Raw genomic sequence first — 17,161 nt, 5'->3', positions numbered from 1 at the left:
TGCCTGCACCTATAATGAGTTGGCTACAGCAGTGGGTTGGTATGATCTGCATGTCTTTGGATTAGCCTGGGGGTCTGAGTCGACTCCTAGACAGCTTTCAAAATAAGAAATCAAGCAGACATACTGAGACACCAGTACAGTGTTCCATGATAAAAGCTGCATTCTCTAAGAGCTTCACCGCTGGGTGCTCATGCACCGCCCAGACATTCTCCCATCAGTCATTAGGTCTCAGTTCATCCAGCTGCAGCGCCACGGATTTGATCAAATCTCTCATGTCCCTCATGCAAAGTTATATACATGACATATGCCATTCAGGCACTACCTCTGTCTGCTTCTTGGTTCCTTTTTATATATATATATATATTTACTTTGTGGTTTATGAGTAGTGTGATAAACACCATTATCAGAATCACCAGAATACCCTGTGGCTAAAAAACCATATATAAAATATAACATACAGAGCACAGCCACAGTGGGTGGAGCAGTGCCTGTGCTGTTACTCACTCGGCCCTGTTTGCTGTTCACGGGCAGGATATCTCTTCCCCATGATCAGACTCTCTTGTGGACACTTCCTTCAGCACAAATGCTACTTCACTGCTCACTGTATCTGTGTTTGTAATGTCAATTTTTGGGGGTCTGTTCCTTTTTTGACTGCAAAGCTTGGAAAACGAAGGCAAACTAGCAGCACTGCAAATGATCACTAGCCGATCACTAAAGCACAGGTGAGTTCAGGGCCTCTCAATGCACAACAGCACAGCTCTTTTAAAGAATACATAGTTTATATATCTTTTCAAATACAAAGAAACTAAATCATACTGTTTACATCCAAGCTGTTGCATAACAACCTCCACTAACATCCAGTAGTATGGTTAAGTCAAGTCACTTTATTGTCATTGCACACAAATGAAATGAAATTGCATTTCTGTAGAGTGTCAGACAGCTAGAACCAAGAACTGTCGAACAATAAATACTGAACAATAAAACACTACACAACAATGACTTGGTGCAATAAAGTAAGTAAACTGTAGGTGCAGGACAATGCTTATGGACAGTAAAACATTATAGTGCAAATATTCAGGTGCAGAGTTTCTACTGGTAATTATGAGATGGGTGGGAGTTGAGAAGTGCGATAGATTGGGATAAAAACTTGCAGAGCCTGGGGGTGGTGCATCGAATGTTCTAGAACCTTTTGCAGATGGAACAGGGTGAACAGGCTGTTTGAGAAACAGTAACTCTAAAAATTTTAATAGAGGTTTATTGATTTTTCCATATATTTATGTTAGCTCAAAGACCGTATTCGCTTTGGAGAATTTTATTTGCTATTTCAAATTCTATGTCTTCTCATAAATTGATATCTCTTGCATTTCATTATTTAGATAATTGATATTCCCCATTTGCATGCATGGATCCACATATATAAATAGCCGATAGTCATGAGAATTCGATAAAGCAGTGTTCCCCAAGCTTTTTTTCTGCGAACCTTCCATTGCGATCCGTTTTAACAACAGGTCTTATAAATTAAGAGAAGAGTGAATATGTGCATGAAAGAATGTTCCTGATCATTTTAACTGCCATCTTCACATCACCTTATAGTATCTGGTATTGGTAAACCAGTCATTTGGAAGAGATCTCATGAATCACCATTTTGTTTCATGCATGTGTTATTGATATACGCGTGTTAAATACTTTATAAATTAGACCAAATTAATGCATTTAGGCAGAGTTATATTGTTTTTCTTGTTGCTTGGCTGCAGAATCTGGCAGAATGGGCCACTTGCACTTACTGTAGCTGTTTGAAAATATAGCTGCATTACCATATCTGGTCTATATCTTTTTATATGGTACCATTGTATTTTTTGCATTTTCGTTTCACACATCATTCACATGTGGTTTCTCTTTCTTCTAGGCAACTAGAACACTGGTAGCCTTAGCTAAGCTAGCTTGCTTCACTTTCTTACCTTCATATTTGTGAATATATGATAATGCATACAATTTGAAGCCTTTTCCAGCTTATTGTCACATGTACAAAGTACAGTGAAATTCTTATTTGACTGCCTCCTCCACAGACTATAGACAATTATCAGGACAGAGTAACACATTATTTGTTTAAACACTGGTCTAAAACACAATAGCTGAACAATTTATCGAATCTAATACAAAAAAGACAGCCTGATTAAGCCCTAAAACCTAATGTATACAACCGGGTTAACTGTAATAACCTAATGTAGACAAAATATAAACCGTAACGTTTGCTACCTAAAATTATTAACGTAGCTTCAAAATTTTGTATGCACCAGAAAGCATACTACTGAAACCACTTCTGCAATTTAGAGCTTTGCATTTTGATTTACATATTTCATGTACACTATTTTTTAAACACTGGGGGCCTGTTTTATGAAGCCGGATTTCATGCATAGCTGGATAATTTGTTGGATTTTGGGGCACTTTTCCGCTGCACTATGGCCAGCTACCATACTTTTGGTACTTACAAAAAAAAAGTAGCAGAAGCAAGGCACTTCTTTGTGTTGATTGTTTTTGCACACTTGCACTGGTATTGGTGCTGAATGACATTGCAATGCAAGGTGGGGTATTTTGTACTGAATTTGAAAAATTTCTGTGTATATTATAGGGCTGGGCGAGGTGCGATGTTATACCAAATGCGCATGCAGTTCTCACATTGCAAGTACCGCGATTGCTAAGTTGAGATCAGGCTTTTTCATGCCTTCATACTCCACAGATATTGTAGTGCTGGGGAGTTAAGTTTTGCTAAAACATTTTTATTCTCTCATAGGAAAAATGAATAAATTAGCAAGCTTTGCAATTTTAATAGTTATTACTTTTCAAGATTATGAAGTATATGTTTAAAAAATCTGTTTAAATTTTACATTTTGCATGAGCACTGCATGCATTCACTGAGACAATCATAATCATTTTCATCCCTGCTGTTCAAATAACTCCTAGATGGGATTGTGAGAAATATATTTCATTTGAACTTTTTTTTTGCTTTATAAATATCTCAGTATTTATTACAACAAAATCACATTGCGATATTTGAAATTTTTCAAATATCATACAGTCCTAGTATATAATACAAAATAATTTTATTTCCTGTCTCTGTCACGCTCGCCAGGGAGGCGAGCAGGGAAGCAGACGAAAGCAGCCGGACTGACGGGCAAACGGGGTTTATTTACGGCAGACTGACGGACGAAGCGCAGCACATGACAATACAATGCCGGATCTGGCAGACAAGGGGAGACGCGGACTGATATACACAGGACTAGGTAAACGGAACAGGCAACAGGTGAGAACCATCAGGGCTGAACACGAGGTAATGAGGGGGGCGTGGCACACATCGGGATCGTACGGAGCGGAATGTGACAAAACCCCCCCCCAAAGGCGCGCACACTGGGCGCGCCAGAGGAGAGGCGACGGACGAGACGAACCGGGAAAACAGGACCTGGAAAACAAAACAGAACGTCAACCAAAACCAGGGAACAGAACGGAGACGCAGAACAAGAACAGGGACGAGACGAAAGACAAGAGACGACACAGAACTGGGAAGGCAGACAGGCAGACAAGGAAGGGAGACACCGAAGGGGAGACAGGCGGAACAAAAGGGCCAGGAGTGAACAAAGGAGGAACACAGGGACGAGGAGCAGAGACAGGCGGGACCAACGGAAAGGGAGGAGGAACAAGGGGAGCACGAGGGAGCCCAAGCGGGCGACGGGCAGCGGCCGGAGGGGCCGCAGGCGGGAGGAAGAAGGGAGCAGGAGGGGACCACCCAGGGGCCAAGGGAACGGGACGAGGGAGCGACGGAGGGGACACGGAGGGAGCAGGAGGGAACCCCAGTGAAGGCGGGCAGGAGGGGGAAGCCGCGGCAGGCGGAGGCGCAGCCGGAGCCGGCGAAGGCGCCGTCCGACGCACAGCCGGAGCAGGGGGGCCCGGAGGCGACCGACATGGAGCCGGAGGAGGGACCGAGGACCGGCACCGAGGATCCAGGGGAGGACCCGACGGCGACCGCCGACCCCGAGCCGGAGGACCCGCAGGCGGCCCCGGAGCCCCAGCCAAGGCGAGCGAGGGCGAGCCAGGGGGCAGGGCGGGCGGGAACCGGGCCCCACGCCTATGGCCCCTTCCCCTTCGGGACACTGACAGGCGGGGTCCTAAGGGGCGTCGGCGTTGCCGGGGTAAGGGTGAGGGAGTCAAGGCCTTCACAGAGGCAACAGGCAGGGCAGTCAGAGCCGCGGGCGTGGCCGCAGGCGGGACAGTCAGAGCCGCGGGCAGGACAGCCAGAGCCGCGGGCGTGGCCGCAGGCGGGGCAGCCGGAGCGGCGGCCTCAGGCGGGGCAGCCGGAGCGGCGGCCTCAGGCGGGGCCGCGGGCAGAGCGGCGGCCTCAGGCGGGGCCGCGGGCAGAGCGGCGGCCTCAGGCGGGGCCGCGGGCAGAGCGGCGGCCTCAGGCGGGGCCGGCTGGACAGGCGAGCAGGGCTGGGCCGGCTGGACAGGCGAGACGGGCAGAACCGGCGAGCAGGGCTGGCCGGACAGGACAGGCGAGACGGGCAGAACCGGCGAGCAGGGCTGGCCGGACAGGACAGGCGAGACGGGCAGTTCCGGTGCCGGCAGGACGGGTGCCTCCATCGTGCGGCCAGCAGGGGGCGCCTCGGCGGGCGCCGCCATCACGCGGCCAGCAGGGGGTGCTGCAGGCAGAGCATGGACCACTGCAGGCGTCTCGGGCATACGGTCAGCAGAGCGGCGGCCTCAGGCGGGGCCGCGGGCAGAGCGGCGGCCTCAGGCGGGGCCGCGGGCAGAGCGGCGGCCTCAGGCGGGGCCGGCTGGACAGGCGAGCAGGGCTGGGCCGGCTGGACAGGCGAGCAGGGCTGGGCCGGCTGGACAGGCGAGACGGGCAGAACCGGCGAGCAGGGCTGGCCGGACAGGACAGGCGAGACGGGCAGAACCGGCGAGCAGGGCTGGCCGGACAGGACAGGCGAGACGGGCAGTTCCGGTGCCGGCAGGACGGGTGCCTCCATCGTGCGGCCAGCAGGGGGCGCCTCGGCGGGCGCCGCCATCACGCGGCCAGCAGGGGGTGCTGCAGGCAGAGCATGGACCACTGCAGGCGTCTCGGGCATACGGTCAGCAGGGGGCGCCTCAGCGGGCGCCGCCAGCACGCGACCAGCAGGGGGCGCTGCAGGCAGAGCAGGGGCCACTGCAGGCGCCTCGGCGGGCGCCACCAGCACGCGGCCAGCAGGGGGCGCCTCGGCGGGCGCCGCCATCACGTGGCCAGCAGGGGGCGCAACCGCGGCCACCTCAGGCAGTTTAGGCGCCGGCAGGACAGGCCAGACGGGCAGTTCAGGCACCGGCAGGACAGGCAAGACGGGCAGTTCAGGCGCCGGCAGGACAGGCAAGACGGGCAGTTCAGGTGCCGGCAGGACAGGCAGTTCAGGTGCCGGCAGGACAGGCAGTTCAGGTGCCGGCAGGACGGGCGAAACAGGCAGTTCCAGTGCCGGCAGGACGGGCGCCGCCGTCCCGTGGTCAGCAGGGGGCGTCTTGGAGGGCGTCGCCACCACGCGGCCAGCAGGGGGCGCCTCGGCGGGCGCCACCAGCACGCGGCCAGCAGGGGGCGCCTCGGCGGGCGCCACCAGCACGCGGCCAGCAGGGGGCGCCTCGGTGGGCGCAGCCTCCACGCGGCCAGCCACCGGGACTGCAGGCAAGCCAGGCAGGACAGGCGGGTCAGGCAGGACAGGCAGGACAGGCGGTGCCGCGGGCAGAGCGGCGGCAGCTGCAGCCGGCAGCGCAGCCGCGGGCAGACCGGCTCTAGAGACCCGGGGAATGGCGTCTCTCACCGGGCTGATCCCTTTGCCGTGCAGGCGTTCCGGCCGGTACGGATACGCCTCCCGCGGTGGCGGCAGCTCACCCGGGACGCCGAGCAGGCGGGTAGCGGCGAAGTCATCCCAGGGCAGCGGTGAGCCATCATGCTCCCTGGCTAACTCCCAGACGGGGAGCAGAGTGCAAGCCCCCATGAAGAGCGACGGAGCCTCCTCCTGCTGCACTCTGGTCCGCCGCTTCTTGCCGCTGGCAGGCGAAAGCGGAGTCACCGCGAATGCTTCGTCCTGGCTCCAGGCGACGCGTTCGCCTCTCAGCCGTGCGAGGCGCTTGCTGAGACGGCGTAGGAGCTTGCGTGCCCGCTCGAGCGGGTACTGCTGTCCTGGCGGGCGCTCTTCTGCGAGGAGGTCCGCGCCCCGGGTGGCCAGCTCCAGGGCTACAGGATCCTCCAGTACTGTTGGTTGGGAGCGCCAGAACACGAAGTCTTGCAGGAGACCGAGCCGGTGGTGCTCGGTCTCCCGCATCGTGTTGCTACGGAGATCCGGCATTCTGTCACGCTCGCCAGGGAGGCGAGCAGGGAAGCAGACGAAAGCAGCCGGACTGACGGGCAAACGGGGTTTATTTACGGCAGACTGACGGACGAAGCGCAGCACATGACAATACAATGCCGGATCTGGCAGACAAGGGGAGACGCGGACTGATATACACAGGACTAGGTAAACGGAACAGGCAACAGGTGAGAACCATCAGGGCTGAACACGAGGTAATGAGGGGGGCGTGGCACACATCGGGATCGTACGGAGCGGAATGTGACAGTCATGCCATCCTGATCTTGTATCTAATCTTCTGACCAGATCGCAATTAAAGTTTGGGTCTCTTCATTTGTCCATCCATCCATTATTAAAACTTTTTTTGATTCATTTATCAATGTTTTCTGAGTTTGTAACTTTTTTTCAAGATGGTGGTTGTATTATGTATCAGAGGCAAGTTACTTGCATAACCAATCAACAAAAAAGCGTTTACAAGTCCCACCCCAAAGTACCGAAGCACCATAAAAGTACTCCAGCTGGTTTGGTACTTTAGGTATTGGAACTTTTGGTACTGGTACTCGACTGGAAGTCAATGGGAAAAGGAAATTACGGAAAGTACCATACAAAAAGTACAGTAGCTGGTGCAGTGGAAGAGCACCCTAAGGTAGTCTGGGCTAAATGGACTTTATTTTTGTTCACTTATATTAAGCCCAGACTACCTTAAATCCAACAAGTTATCTGGCTAAGCAAGAAATCCTGCTTTGTGAAACACGCCTCGGGTGTAAAACAGTGCCATCATGCTGTAGCTAGCGCACCAGAAATGATGAACTCCACAATAGCACTGGGGAACTAACTTTAATTATTTCTTTTAAAATTAATGTTAGTAGTCTATTTTAAATTTACATTATATATCTACGTGAAATCACTTCAGTAGCGTAATGTCCAGGCCAGATGTGGAGGTCATGTGATTTCCGGCCCGACAGTGGAGATTGTCCGGTGTTCTCACTGTTGCCAACTCCTCAGCAAAGAAAGTCACTATTGGTTGTCCCAAAAGTCGCTAGAAGTCGCTAAATGACGCCATCACCTAATTTGCATAATGTGCATATAATTATAATGGACGCTGTAGGAGAGAGGAATAATGTCGTGGGAGAGACAAAAGGTGGTTAAAAAACACCCCAAATACGTTTAGAACTACAAATGAACTTTTTTCTGTTGATTCTTGTTTTTATATATCACAATTCCAACCCTCCTCCTTTTTCCGAGCTTTGGACCGGCAAAAGTGACCCCAAAGAGACACTCTGGCAGAGTTACTTATTCTTGAAAACTGTCATTTAACTGTTTACTTGGTGGAGTTTTTGGCAATTAGCCAGGGCAGGATCAGCCAGTGGTGGCTTTGCACATGCGCGATTCATTTGCAGTCTGGACGCGGAAAGGGGAACATCTCCTGCTCTGACTGCAGCTGGGCGGGGCTGCTGCGTCTGCCTGTGAATGCTTTGGGATGGTAGGGGAGCCCACGGCAGCACCCACTGCTCGGTGAGGAGAGTAAGAACAATACGTGCTTCCGCGTCAGAGTCTCCAAAAGTCTCCAATAACACCAGAAAAAGTCGCGAGATTTGCCGCTAGTCGCTTTTTTGAAAACGAGTCGCCAGAAAGGTCTAAAAACTTGCTAAATATAGCGACAAAGTCACTAAGTTGGCAACACTGGGTGTTCTGAAAGCAGACACTTCTTAACTGCAGAGCTCCACAGGTCCATTGGAGGAACCAATCAGATTGTACACTCACCTAAAGGATTATTAGGAACACCATACTAATACAGTGTTTGACCCCCTTTCGCCTTCAGAACTGCCTTAATTCTACGTGGCATTGATTCAACAAGGTGCTGAAAGCATTCTTTAGAAATGTTGGCCCATATTGATAGGATAGCATCTTGCAGTTGATGGAGATTTGTGGGATGCACATCCAGGGCACGAAGCTCCCGTTCCACCACATCCCAAAGATGCTCTATTGGGTTGAGATCTGGTGACTGTGGGGGCCATTGTAGAACATTGAACTCATTGTCATGTTCAAGAAACCAATTTGAAATGATTCGAGCTTTGTAACATGGTGCATTATCCTGCTGGAAGTAGCCATCAGAGGATGGGTACATGGTGGTCATAAAGGGATGGACATGGTCAGAAACAATGCTCAGGTAGGCCGTGGCATTTAAACGATGCCCGATTGGCACTAAGGGGCCTAAAGTGTGCCAAGAAAACATCCCCCACACCATTATACCACCACCACCAGCCTGCACAGTGGTAACAAGGCATGATGGATCCATGTTCTCATTCTGTTTACGCCAAATTCTGACTCTACCATTTGAATGTCTCAACAGAAATCGAGACTCATCAGACCAGGCAACATTTTTCCAGTCTTCAACTGTCCAATTTTGGTGAGCTCGTGCAAATTGTAGCCTCTTTTTCCTATTTGTAGTGGAGATGAGTGGTACCCGGTGGGGTCTTCTGCTGTTGTAGCCCATCCGCCTCAAGGTTGTGCTTGTTGTGGCTTCACAAATGCTTTGCTGCATACCTCGGTTGTAACGAGAGGTTATTTCAGTCAAAGTTGCTCTTCTATCAGCTTGAATCAGTCGGCCCATTCTCCTCTGACCTCTAGCATCAACAAGGCATTTTCGCCCACAGGACTGCCGCATACTGGGTGTTTTTCCCTTTGCACACCATTCTTTGTAAACCCTAGAAATGGTTTTGTGTGAAAATCCCAGTAACTGAGCAGATTGTGAAATACTCAGACCGGCCCGTCTGGCACCAACAACCATGCCACGCTCAAAATTGCTTAAATCACCTTTCTTTCCCATTCTGACATTCAGTTTGGAGTTCAGGAGATTGTCTTGACCAGGACCACACCCCTAAATGCATTGAAGCAACTGCCATGTGATTGGTTGATTAGATAATTGCATTAATGAGAAATTGAACAGGTGTTCCTAATAATCCTTTAGGTGAGTGTATATCTATATCACATGATTTGTAAAACAAAAATTGTTTCAGATTCTGGAGCTCTGCTGAAAAGGCAGTTGAATTACACTTTTATGTCACATGGATTCATCTAACATGGTTTGAAATAAAAGTGCTTCAACTGTTCAGTGAATAAAGAGCAGTATTGAAAAATGGAGGTAAAAATTAAGCAGTTTTAAAGTTAGTGTCTTTTCACAACTGTGTAAATGTTATGGTATTATCCCAAAAAATGCAAATGAAATCTAATGTTATCATAAGGGTACTTTAGTCAGCTAGTTAAATTAACTATTTGCATTATAAAGCCAAGACACCGAACATGACTGTATTTAGTTTTCTTCTTTTATGATATAATGTAGCATCAGCCAAATAATAATAAAAAATATCTTCGTTATTATATTTTTTTCTGCTGTGCGTTTTACAGTTCATAGCCCACTTCACAGATATATTACAAGTATTCCTTGTAATTTCTTTGTGAAGGAACACCTGAATAGATTAGGATAATTGTAACCATAACATAGTTGAAAAAAGTATTGCCTATTAACAAAAACCAAAGGTATGATACGCTGAAGAATATTGCACCTGGTGTTTAAAAGGAGCTCGCCGGTTCTATTAATGATAGGACCTTTCTGAAACATTCTCGGACCATGAAATAGGAAGGCAATTCACTTATAGCTCAGTAGCGTAATCAGTATTTTTCCGCACCGCGAACGTAACATTTTCCTTGGGTTTCACGTGTTTGCTGTTTGTGGGCCTTTACGTCTTCTTGGGCCACTTCTGATTGGTGAGCATGACTGGCACGGGAGAAGCACGACGCGTGTGATTGGTGAGAATGACTGTCACACAGGGAGCACGGCATGAATTTGTAAAACTATTCTCACAGCAGTTTTAAACCCTGGGTCTGACGTGCTGTATAATGTATATCCTAAATCGCAATTTTTGCGACTTGCTAATCGCGTTGTTTCAAATCGCGATTCCTATTTGAAATCGATAAATCGTCCAGCCCTAACCGTGAGTGTGGTTGAAAAAGAAAAAAAAAAGAGGTCCCTCATGTGGCTCAAAGGTGTATTGAATCTTAAAAAACTGGAAGAAATTCTGCAAATTTATTTGCTGACCCAAATAAAATCTCCTGTACTCACAACCCAGTCTTTGGGAATGAATGCAATACAGCAGATGATTTTGCATTATATGTACAGTACAGTTTTACTTTGTTTGTTTTGCCTTATATGTTTGCTGGTCTCCTCTATGTACACAATAATTTCCCCCTGGGATCAATAAAGTTTATCTTATTTTTCCCATGATGCTCACTGGCCTATGAGGCTCATTAGGTTTCCAAGAGCCATTCTTTACGATTATGTGCTAATGTGGGCCCAGCGTTAGAGAGACTGACTAATGAAAACACAGACTATAATTGTACATATATACAGATTCTGACTACAGTTGGCTTTCTGGTAACAGGCAATTAATTGTTCACCGTTTTGCTGTAAGGCCTATTTTTCTTGATCTAAGCAGAAGTAGGTGGCCACTAGGGGAAGCTGTTTTTACAATAATACCATGATTTGCCTGACCTTACTCTATCCCCACACTTACACTCCCTGCGTTTGCATGTATCCCCTGCTGTGTCGGTGAGCCTGGTGCTCCTAAATGTACCCACAACTAGTGCAGTGAGAGGGTGTTTCCTGCAGCAGGAAATATTGTCAGCAGAAAATGTTCATGTTTACATTCCAGTAATGTGGACTTGAATATTTCTGTGGTTATACCTTAATGTGTATGTCTTATGATGTTATTCATAATGTAAATATTTATATTCTATTTATTACTTTCTCATTTGTAGTCGAACAACTTTTTCCATGACAACAGTAAGAACTATCACTGACACACCAATGGTATAACTAAGAAACTACCATGTAATATCAAACAAACACACATACAGACCCCATTGTGATTCTCTTCTGAGATCAAATGTTACTGATACCTGTTTTTGACTTCACACACACAAGCTGCAAAAGCTGCCCCACAGCCACAGTGGGGTGTGCATAAGAATTATAATTACCTGCAACTACGGACTCTCCCCCACTTCATAAGTCAAGTCAAGTCAAGTGGCTCTTTATTGTCATTTCAACCTTATACAGTACATAGTGAAACAAGACAGCATTCCTCCAGGACCATGGTGCTACTGTACATATAACATTACATCGACACAGGACTACATAAAGTGCAAGTGTGCAAACACAGTGCGACCCAAGGCACTGCCATCCATCCATTATCTTCCGTTTGTCCGGGGTTCGGGTCGCGGGGTAGCAGCTTCAGGAGAGATACCCAGACCTCCCTCTCTCCAGCTACCTCTACCAACTCTTCGGGGGGGATGCCAAGGCGTTACCAGGCCAGCCAAGAGATATTATCCCTCCAGCATGTCCTGGGTCTGCCCCAGGGCCTCCTCCCTGTAGGACATGCACAGAAAACCTCTCTGGGTAGCCGCCCAGGAGGCATCCGCACCAGATGTCCAAACCACCTCAACTGGCTCCTTTCGACATGGAGAAGCAGCGGTTCTACTCTGAGACTCTCCTGGATATTCAAACTTCTCACCCTATCCCTAAGGGATAGTCCAGACACCCTGCGGAAAAATTCGCGATCTCATTCTTTCGGTCATTAACCATAGCTCATGGCCATAGGTGAGGGTAGGGACGAAGATGGACTAATAGATCGAGAGCTTTACTATCCGGCTCAGTTCTTTCTTAGCCACGACGAACCGGTTAAGCGCCTGCAAAACTGCAGACGCCGCTCCAATTTGTCTGTCCAGCTCTCGATCTCGCCTACTCTCACTCGTGAACAAGACCCCGAGATACTTGAACTCCTCCACTTGAGGCAGTACCTCTTCCCTGACCCGAAGAGGGCAAACCACCCGTTTCCGGCTGAGAACCATGGTCTCGGACTTGGAGGTGCTAATCCTCATCCCACCACTTCGCACTCAGCTGCAAACTGCCCCAGTGCATGCTGGAGGTCCCCAGCAGATGAAGCCAACAGGACGACATCGTCCACAAAAAGCAGCCAGGCAATCCTGAGGCCACCAAACTGGACACCCTCAACACCCTGGCTGCGCCTAGAAATCCTGTCCATAAATATTATAAACAGGACCGATGACAAAGGGCAGCCCTGGCGGAGCCCAACCCGCACTGGGAACACATCCGACTTATTTCCGGCAATGCGGACCAAGCTTCAGCTCCGTTCATACAGTACAGGGACAGAATCGCCCACAACAGTGGACCCCGGACCCCATACTCCCAAAGCACCCCCCACAGAGCACCTCGGGGAACCTGGTCATAAGCCTTTTCCAAGTCCATAAAACACATGTAGACTGGATAGGCAGGCCCCCTCCAGTACCCTCGCAAGGGTATAAAGCTGGTCCAGTTTTCCACGGCCAGGACGAAAACCGCATTGTTCCTCCTGAATCTGAGATTCGACTATCGATCTCGCCCTCCTCTCCAGTACCCCGGAATAGACTTTCCCAGGAAGGCTGAGAAGTGTGATCCCCCTGTAGTTGGAACACACCCTCCGGTCCTCTTTCTTAAATAAGGGGACCACCACCACCAGACAGTGCAATAAAAGAGATGAGAGTAAGACTTGTCTTAAGAGTAAGACAGGCTAAGTGTAAAGTGCGACAGTGCAATAGGTTGTGCAAAAAGTTATTGAGGTAGTGGACAGTGTAAGGTGTGTGTGTGTGTATCAGTCCGGTCTCTGTTCAGAAGTCTGATGGCTTGGGGGAAGAAGCTGTTGCACAGTCTGGCAGTGAGGGCCCGAATGCTCCGGTACCTCTTGCCAGAAGGCAGGAGGGTGAAAAGTATGTGTGAAGTGTGCGTGGAGTCCTCAACAATGCTAGTGGCTTTGTGGATGCAGCGGGTGTGATAGGTGTCTGTGATAGAGGGAAGAGAGACTCCAATGATCTTCTCAGATGTTCTCACTATCTGCTGTAGGGCCTTGCGATCCTATACGGTGCAGTTTCCATACCAGACAGTGATGCAGCTGTTCAGTATGCTCTCGATAGTCCCTCTGTAGAAGGTGGTGAGAATGGGTGGTGGGAGATGGGCTTTCCTCAGCTTTCGCAGAAAGTAGAGACACTGCTGGGCTTTCCTGGTTATGGATCTGGTGTCGAGAGACCAGGAGAGGTTCTCCACCAGGTGACCTCCACAAATTATCCATTGATATTCAGTGGACAGTGACCGCTCCATGCTCTCCTGAAGTCGACAATCATCTCTATTGTTTTGTCCACATTCAGAGACAGATTGTTGACTTTACACCAATTTGTTAGCTGTTGCACCTCCTCTCTGTATGCTGACTCATCGTTGTTGCTGATGAGACCCACCACAGTAGTGTCATCGCCGAACTTGAGGACATGGTCGTGAGTCAGCAGAGTGAACAGTAGTGGGCTGAGCGCACAGCCCTGGGGGGCTCCAGTGCTCAGTGTGGTGGTGTTGGAGACGCGGTTTCCGATCTGGACTGACTGAGGTCTCCAGTTGCAGAGGGAGATATTCAGGCCCAGCAGGCTCAACTTTCCAATCAGGTGCTGAGAAATGATTGTGTTGAATGCTGAGCTGAAGTCTATGAACAGCATTCGTACGTATGTGTCCTTATTTTCCAGGTGGGTGAAGGCCAGATGTAGGGTGGTGGCGATGGCATCATCTTTTGACCGGCTGCAATGGATCCAGAGAGGGGGGCAGCAGGTTCTTAATGTGCCTCATGGCGAGCCTCTTGAAGCACTTCATCATGATGGGTGTGAGTGCAACGGCACGGTAGTCGTTGAGGCAGGACACTGAGGACTTCTTTGGCATGGGAACGGTGGTGGTGGCCTTGAGGCACATTGGAACGACAGCAGTGCTCAGGGAGAGGTTGAAGATGTCAGTGAGGACTGCCAGCTGGTCTGCACATTCTCTGAGCACTCTTCCAGGGATGTTGCCTGGACCAGTAGCTTTCCGTGGGTTAACTCTGAGAAGTTTTCCTCACATCAGCCGTGGTTAGACACAGAACCTGGTCGTTGTGAGGAGGGGTGGACTTCCTCACCATCACGTCGTTCTGAGCATCGACCCGTGAGTAGAAGTTGTTCAGCGCATCTGGTAGGGAGACATCACTAGCACAAGGCAGGTGTTGTCGTCCTGTAGTTGGTGATGGCTTGGATGCCCTGCCACATGCACCGCGTGTCACCGCTGTCCTGGAAATGACTGTGGATTCTCTGGCTGTACGCATGCTTTGCTGCTCTGATGGCTCGAGACAGTTCGGCTCTCATTGTTCTCAGGGCTGTCTTGTTGCCTGCTCTGAAGGCGGAGTCTTGGGTTTTTAGCAGCTCACGCACCTCTGCAGTCATCCACAACTTCTGGTTGGAGTGTGTTGTAATCGTCTTGGAGACAGTGACATCGTCAATGCACTTGCTGGTATAGCTGGTCACAGACGATGTGTACTCCTTCAAACTGGTGGTGTCGCCATTTGTTGCAGCCTCCCTGAACATGACCCGGTCATTGTGCTCAAAACAGTCCTGGAGAGCAGAGATAGCTCCTGCAGGCCAGGTTCTCACCTGTCTCAGGGCTGGTTTGGAGATTCTGACAAGCGGTCTGTATGCTGGTATTAGCATAACAGTCATGTGGTCTGAGTATCCAAGGTGGGGGTGGGGCTTCGCTCGGTACACGGTAGAAATGTTTGTGTAAACAAGATCCAACACGTTTTCTCCTCTCGTCGCATGCTGATGGAATTTCGGGAGCACTGTCTTTAGATTTGCATGGTTGAAATCTCCGGCGACAATAAACAGGCCATCGGGGTGTGAGTTCTGCAATTCGCTGATAGCCCTGTACAGCTCACAGAGTGCCTCTTTAGCGTTAGCACTGGGTGAAATGTACACGGCTATAATAAGCACAGTGGTGAATTCCCGTGGTAAATAAAAAGGTCTGCATTTAACAGTTAGAAACTCCACCAGCGATGAGCAGTAACTAGAAACGAGTACAGAGTTCTTGCTTCATTCCTTGTTGATGTAAATACACAAGCCACCACCGCGAGTCTTACCGCACAGAACTGCATTTCTGTCGGCACGAAATGAGGTGAGCCCATCTAGCTGAATGGCTGTGTCCGGAACTCTGTCGCTGAGCCATGTTTCTGTTAAAACGAAGATGCAGCAGTCTCTAATTTCACGCTGGGTAGTCTGCTGGAGTCGAACGTAGTCCATTTTATTTTCCAGGGGGCAATCATTGGAGAGCAGGATTGATGGAAGGCCCGGTCGGCTTGGATTAGCCCTTAGCCTGACGCGGACCCCGGCACGTTTGCCGCGATTACGGCAACTCCGGCCACCGGCATCAGGCGACGATGAGGACCGGAGGCCTGGTCTCCGTAGCAACCCGAGGGCACGCAGCGTCTCCAGCAGATCATGTTGGATGTCAGTTTTTGGGTGATCCTTGTAGTTTAGGAGTGTTTGTTGTTGGTAGACATGAACGCCGCTTGTTCTAGTATCAATGTACGCGTAGAAGTCGTGGTGGGAAGCAGTATAGAACAATAATAGCACAAAAACAGCACTATTTGGATCCGGAGTGGCTGCTGCATGCTATCGCCGCGCCGCCATCTTAATATAGTGGTACCTTGGTTCTCGAACTCACTAGAACTCGAATTTCTTGAAAGTCGAACAAACCAGTTTGACCTAGAACTCGATCTGAATATCAGAAGTCGAACCGTGAACGCTGACCTAATATAAATTGTATGCGGCAGGAAATGAGTAATTTCTTACTTGAATGCCTTCTTCACAGACTGGACGATTAACCAAATAAAGCAGCGCAACATTACAGTAACTAACAATAAATAAACCACTAACTTATGTGTACTATTAGAGCATTTATGTAATTTATTTAAACTTTATTTTACCAGGTAAATTAACTGAAAACCAGGGCCGGTATGCATAAAACTTCTCAGAGTAAAATTTCACTCTTAAATGCGTCACAATTCTAAGAGTGACGTGATTTTGCTCCTACTCCCAGACTTAAGAATAAGTGGCATGCATAAACATTCTTAAGTATTAAGAGTAGGACTCAGCTCCTAAATTATTTAAGAGAGCTAAACCAGTTATTAGTTGCAAGATGGCAGCAGCACTACGCGCACGAAGACGGAGACCGTGCACTTTCCGTGAAAGAAAGGGCGTACTGCAGACGTACGACAATAATGAATTGATAAAAAGGTACAGGCTCGATCATGACGGCATTCTTTTTGTTACCAACCTAATTAGGAATCGGATACAATCTCCTACGTCACCTAAAAATGCACTTGAACTGAAGGTGAACTGAAGGTGATAATGATGCTACGTTTTTGGCAACTGGAAAAATATAATAATAATAATAATAATAATTATTATTATTATTATTATCATCATCATTTATTATAGCGAGGGTCATAAGAGCAAAATAAGTAATGACACAAACCTGTAGCTTGCATGCTTGCTTTATAAACTGTGATTTCCTTTCGCGAGGTCGATAAAACATTATACCACTTTTTTTCACATTCCTCTGCTGAACGCCGTGTCCGAGGTGACGCAGCATTTACGGAGCTTGCAATAGCCCCCTAAGGTTTTTTGTCTGTGCTTGTAACAGCTGGGCCAAACTTTCCTCGCACTACCTCCTTCCATTTAAGCACCAACTGTGCCAAAAGAACCGTTTTGTTTGTCGTCCAGTTTGGTTTTCTTTTAGAATTCAATGTCTTGCTATGAGCTTTGCGTTTGACCCATAATATATACAACATGTACATCTATTAGTGGAAATTGATTTGTGATGTGCTAGGTAGATTTTCGTACAACCA

At 48.9% G+C, this 17,161-nt stretch overlaps 1 protein-coding gene across 3 annotated transcripts in view; it reads left to right on the top strand.

The window, feature by feature from the left end:
• Nucleotides 1-17,161, top strand: part of LOC111839628 (T-cell immunoreceptor with Ig and ITIM domains-like) — a 29,879-nt gene that overhangs the window by 1,368 nt on the left and 11,350 nt on the right. For 2 of the 3 annotated variants that reach the window (XM_072716378.1, XM_023803703.2), the window contains exon 3: nt 15,564-15,758. The exons of the other annotated variant lie outside the window; for it this stretch is intronic. In XM_072716378.1, coding sequence (XP_072572479.1) covers nt 15,689-15,758 — 70 coding nt within the window. In that variant the 5' untranslated portion in view covers nt 15,564-15,688. The remainder of the gene's footprint in view (nt 1-15,563; nt 15,759-17,161) is intronic. 3 annotated transcript variants of the gene reach the window in all.

The sequence above is a fragment of the Paramormyrops kingsleyae genome, chromosome 9 (assembly GCF_048594095.1).
Source record: "Paramormyrops kingsleyae isolate MSU_618 chromosome 9, PKINGS_0.4, whole genome shotgun sequence".
NCBI lineage: Eukaryota > Metazoa > Chordata > Actinopteri > Osteoglossiformes > Mormyridae > Paramormyrops > Paramormyrops kingsleyae.
The sequence above is the reverse complement of the archived record's forward strand: the minus strand, read 5'-3'. Positions and strand labels throughout refer to the sequence as shown.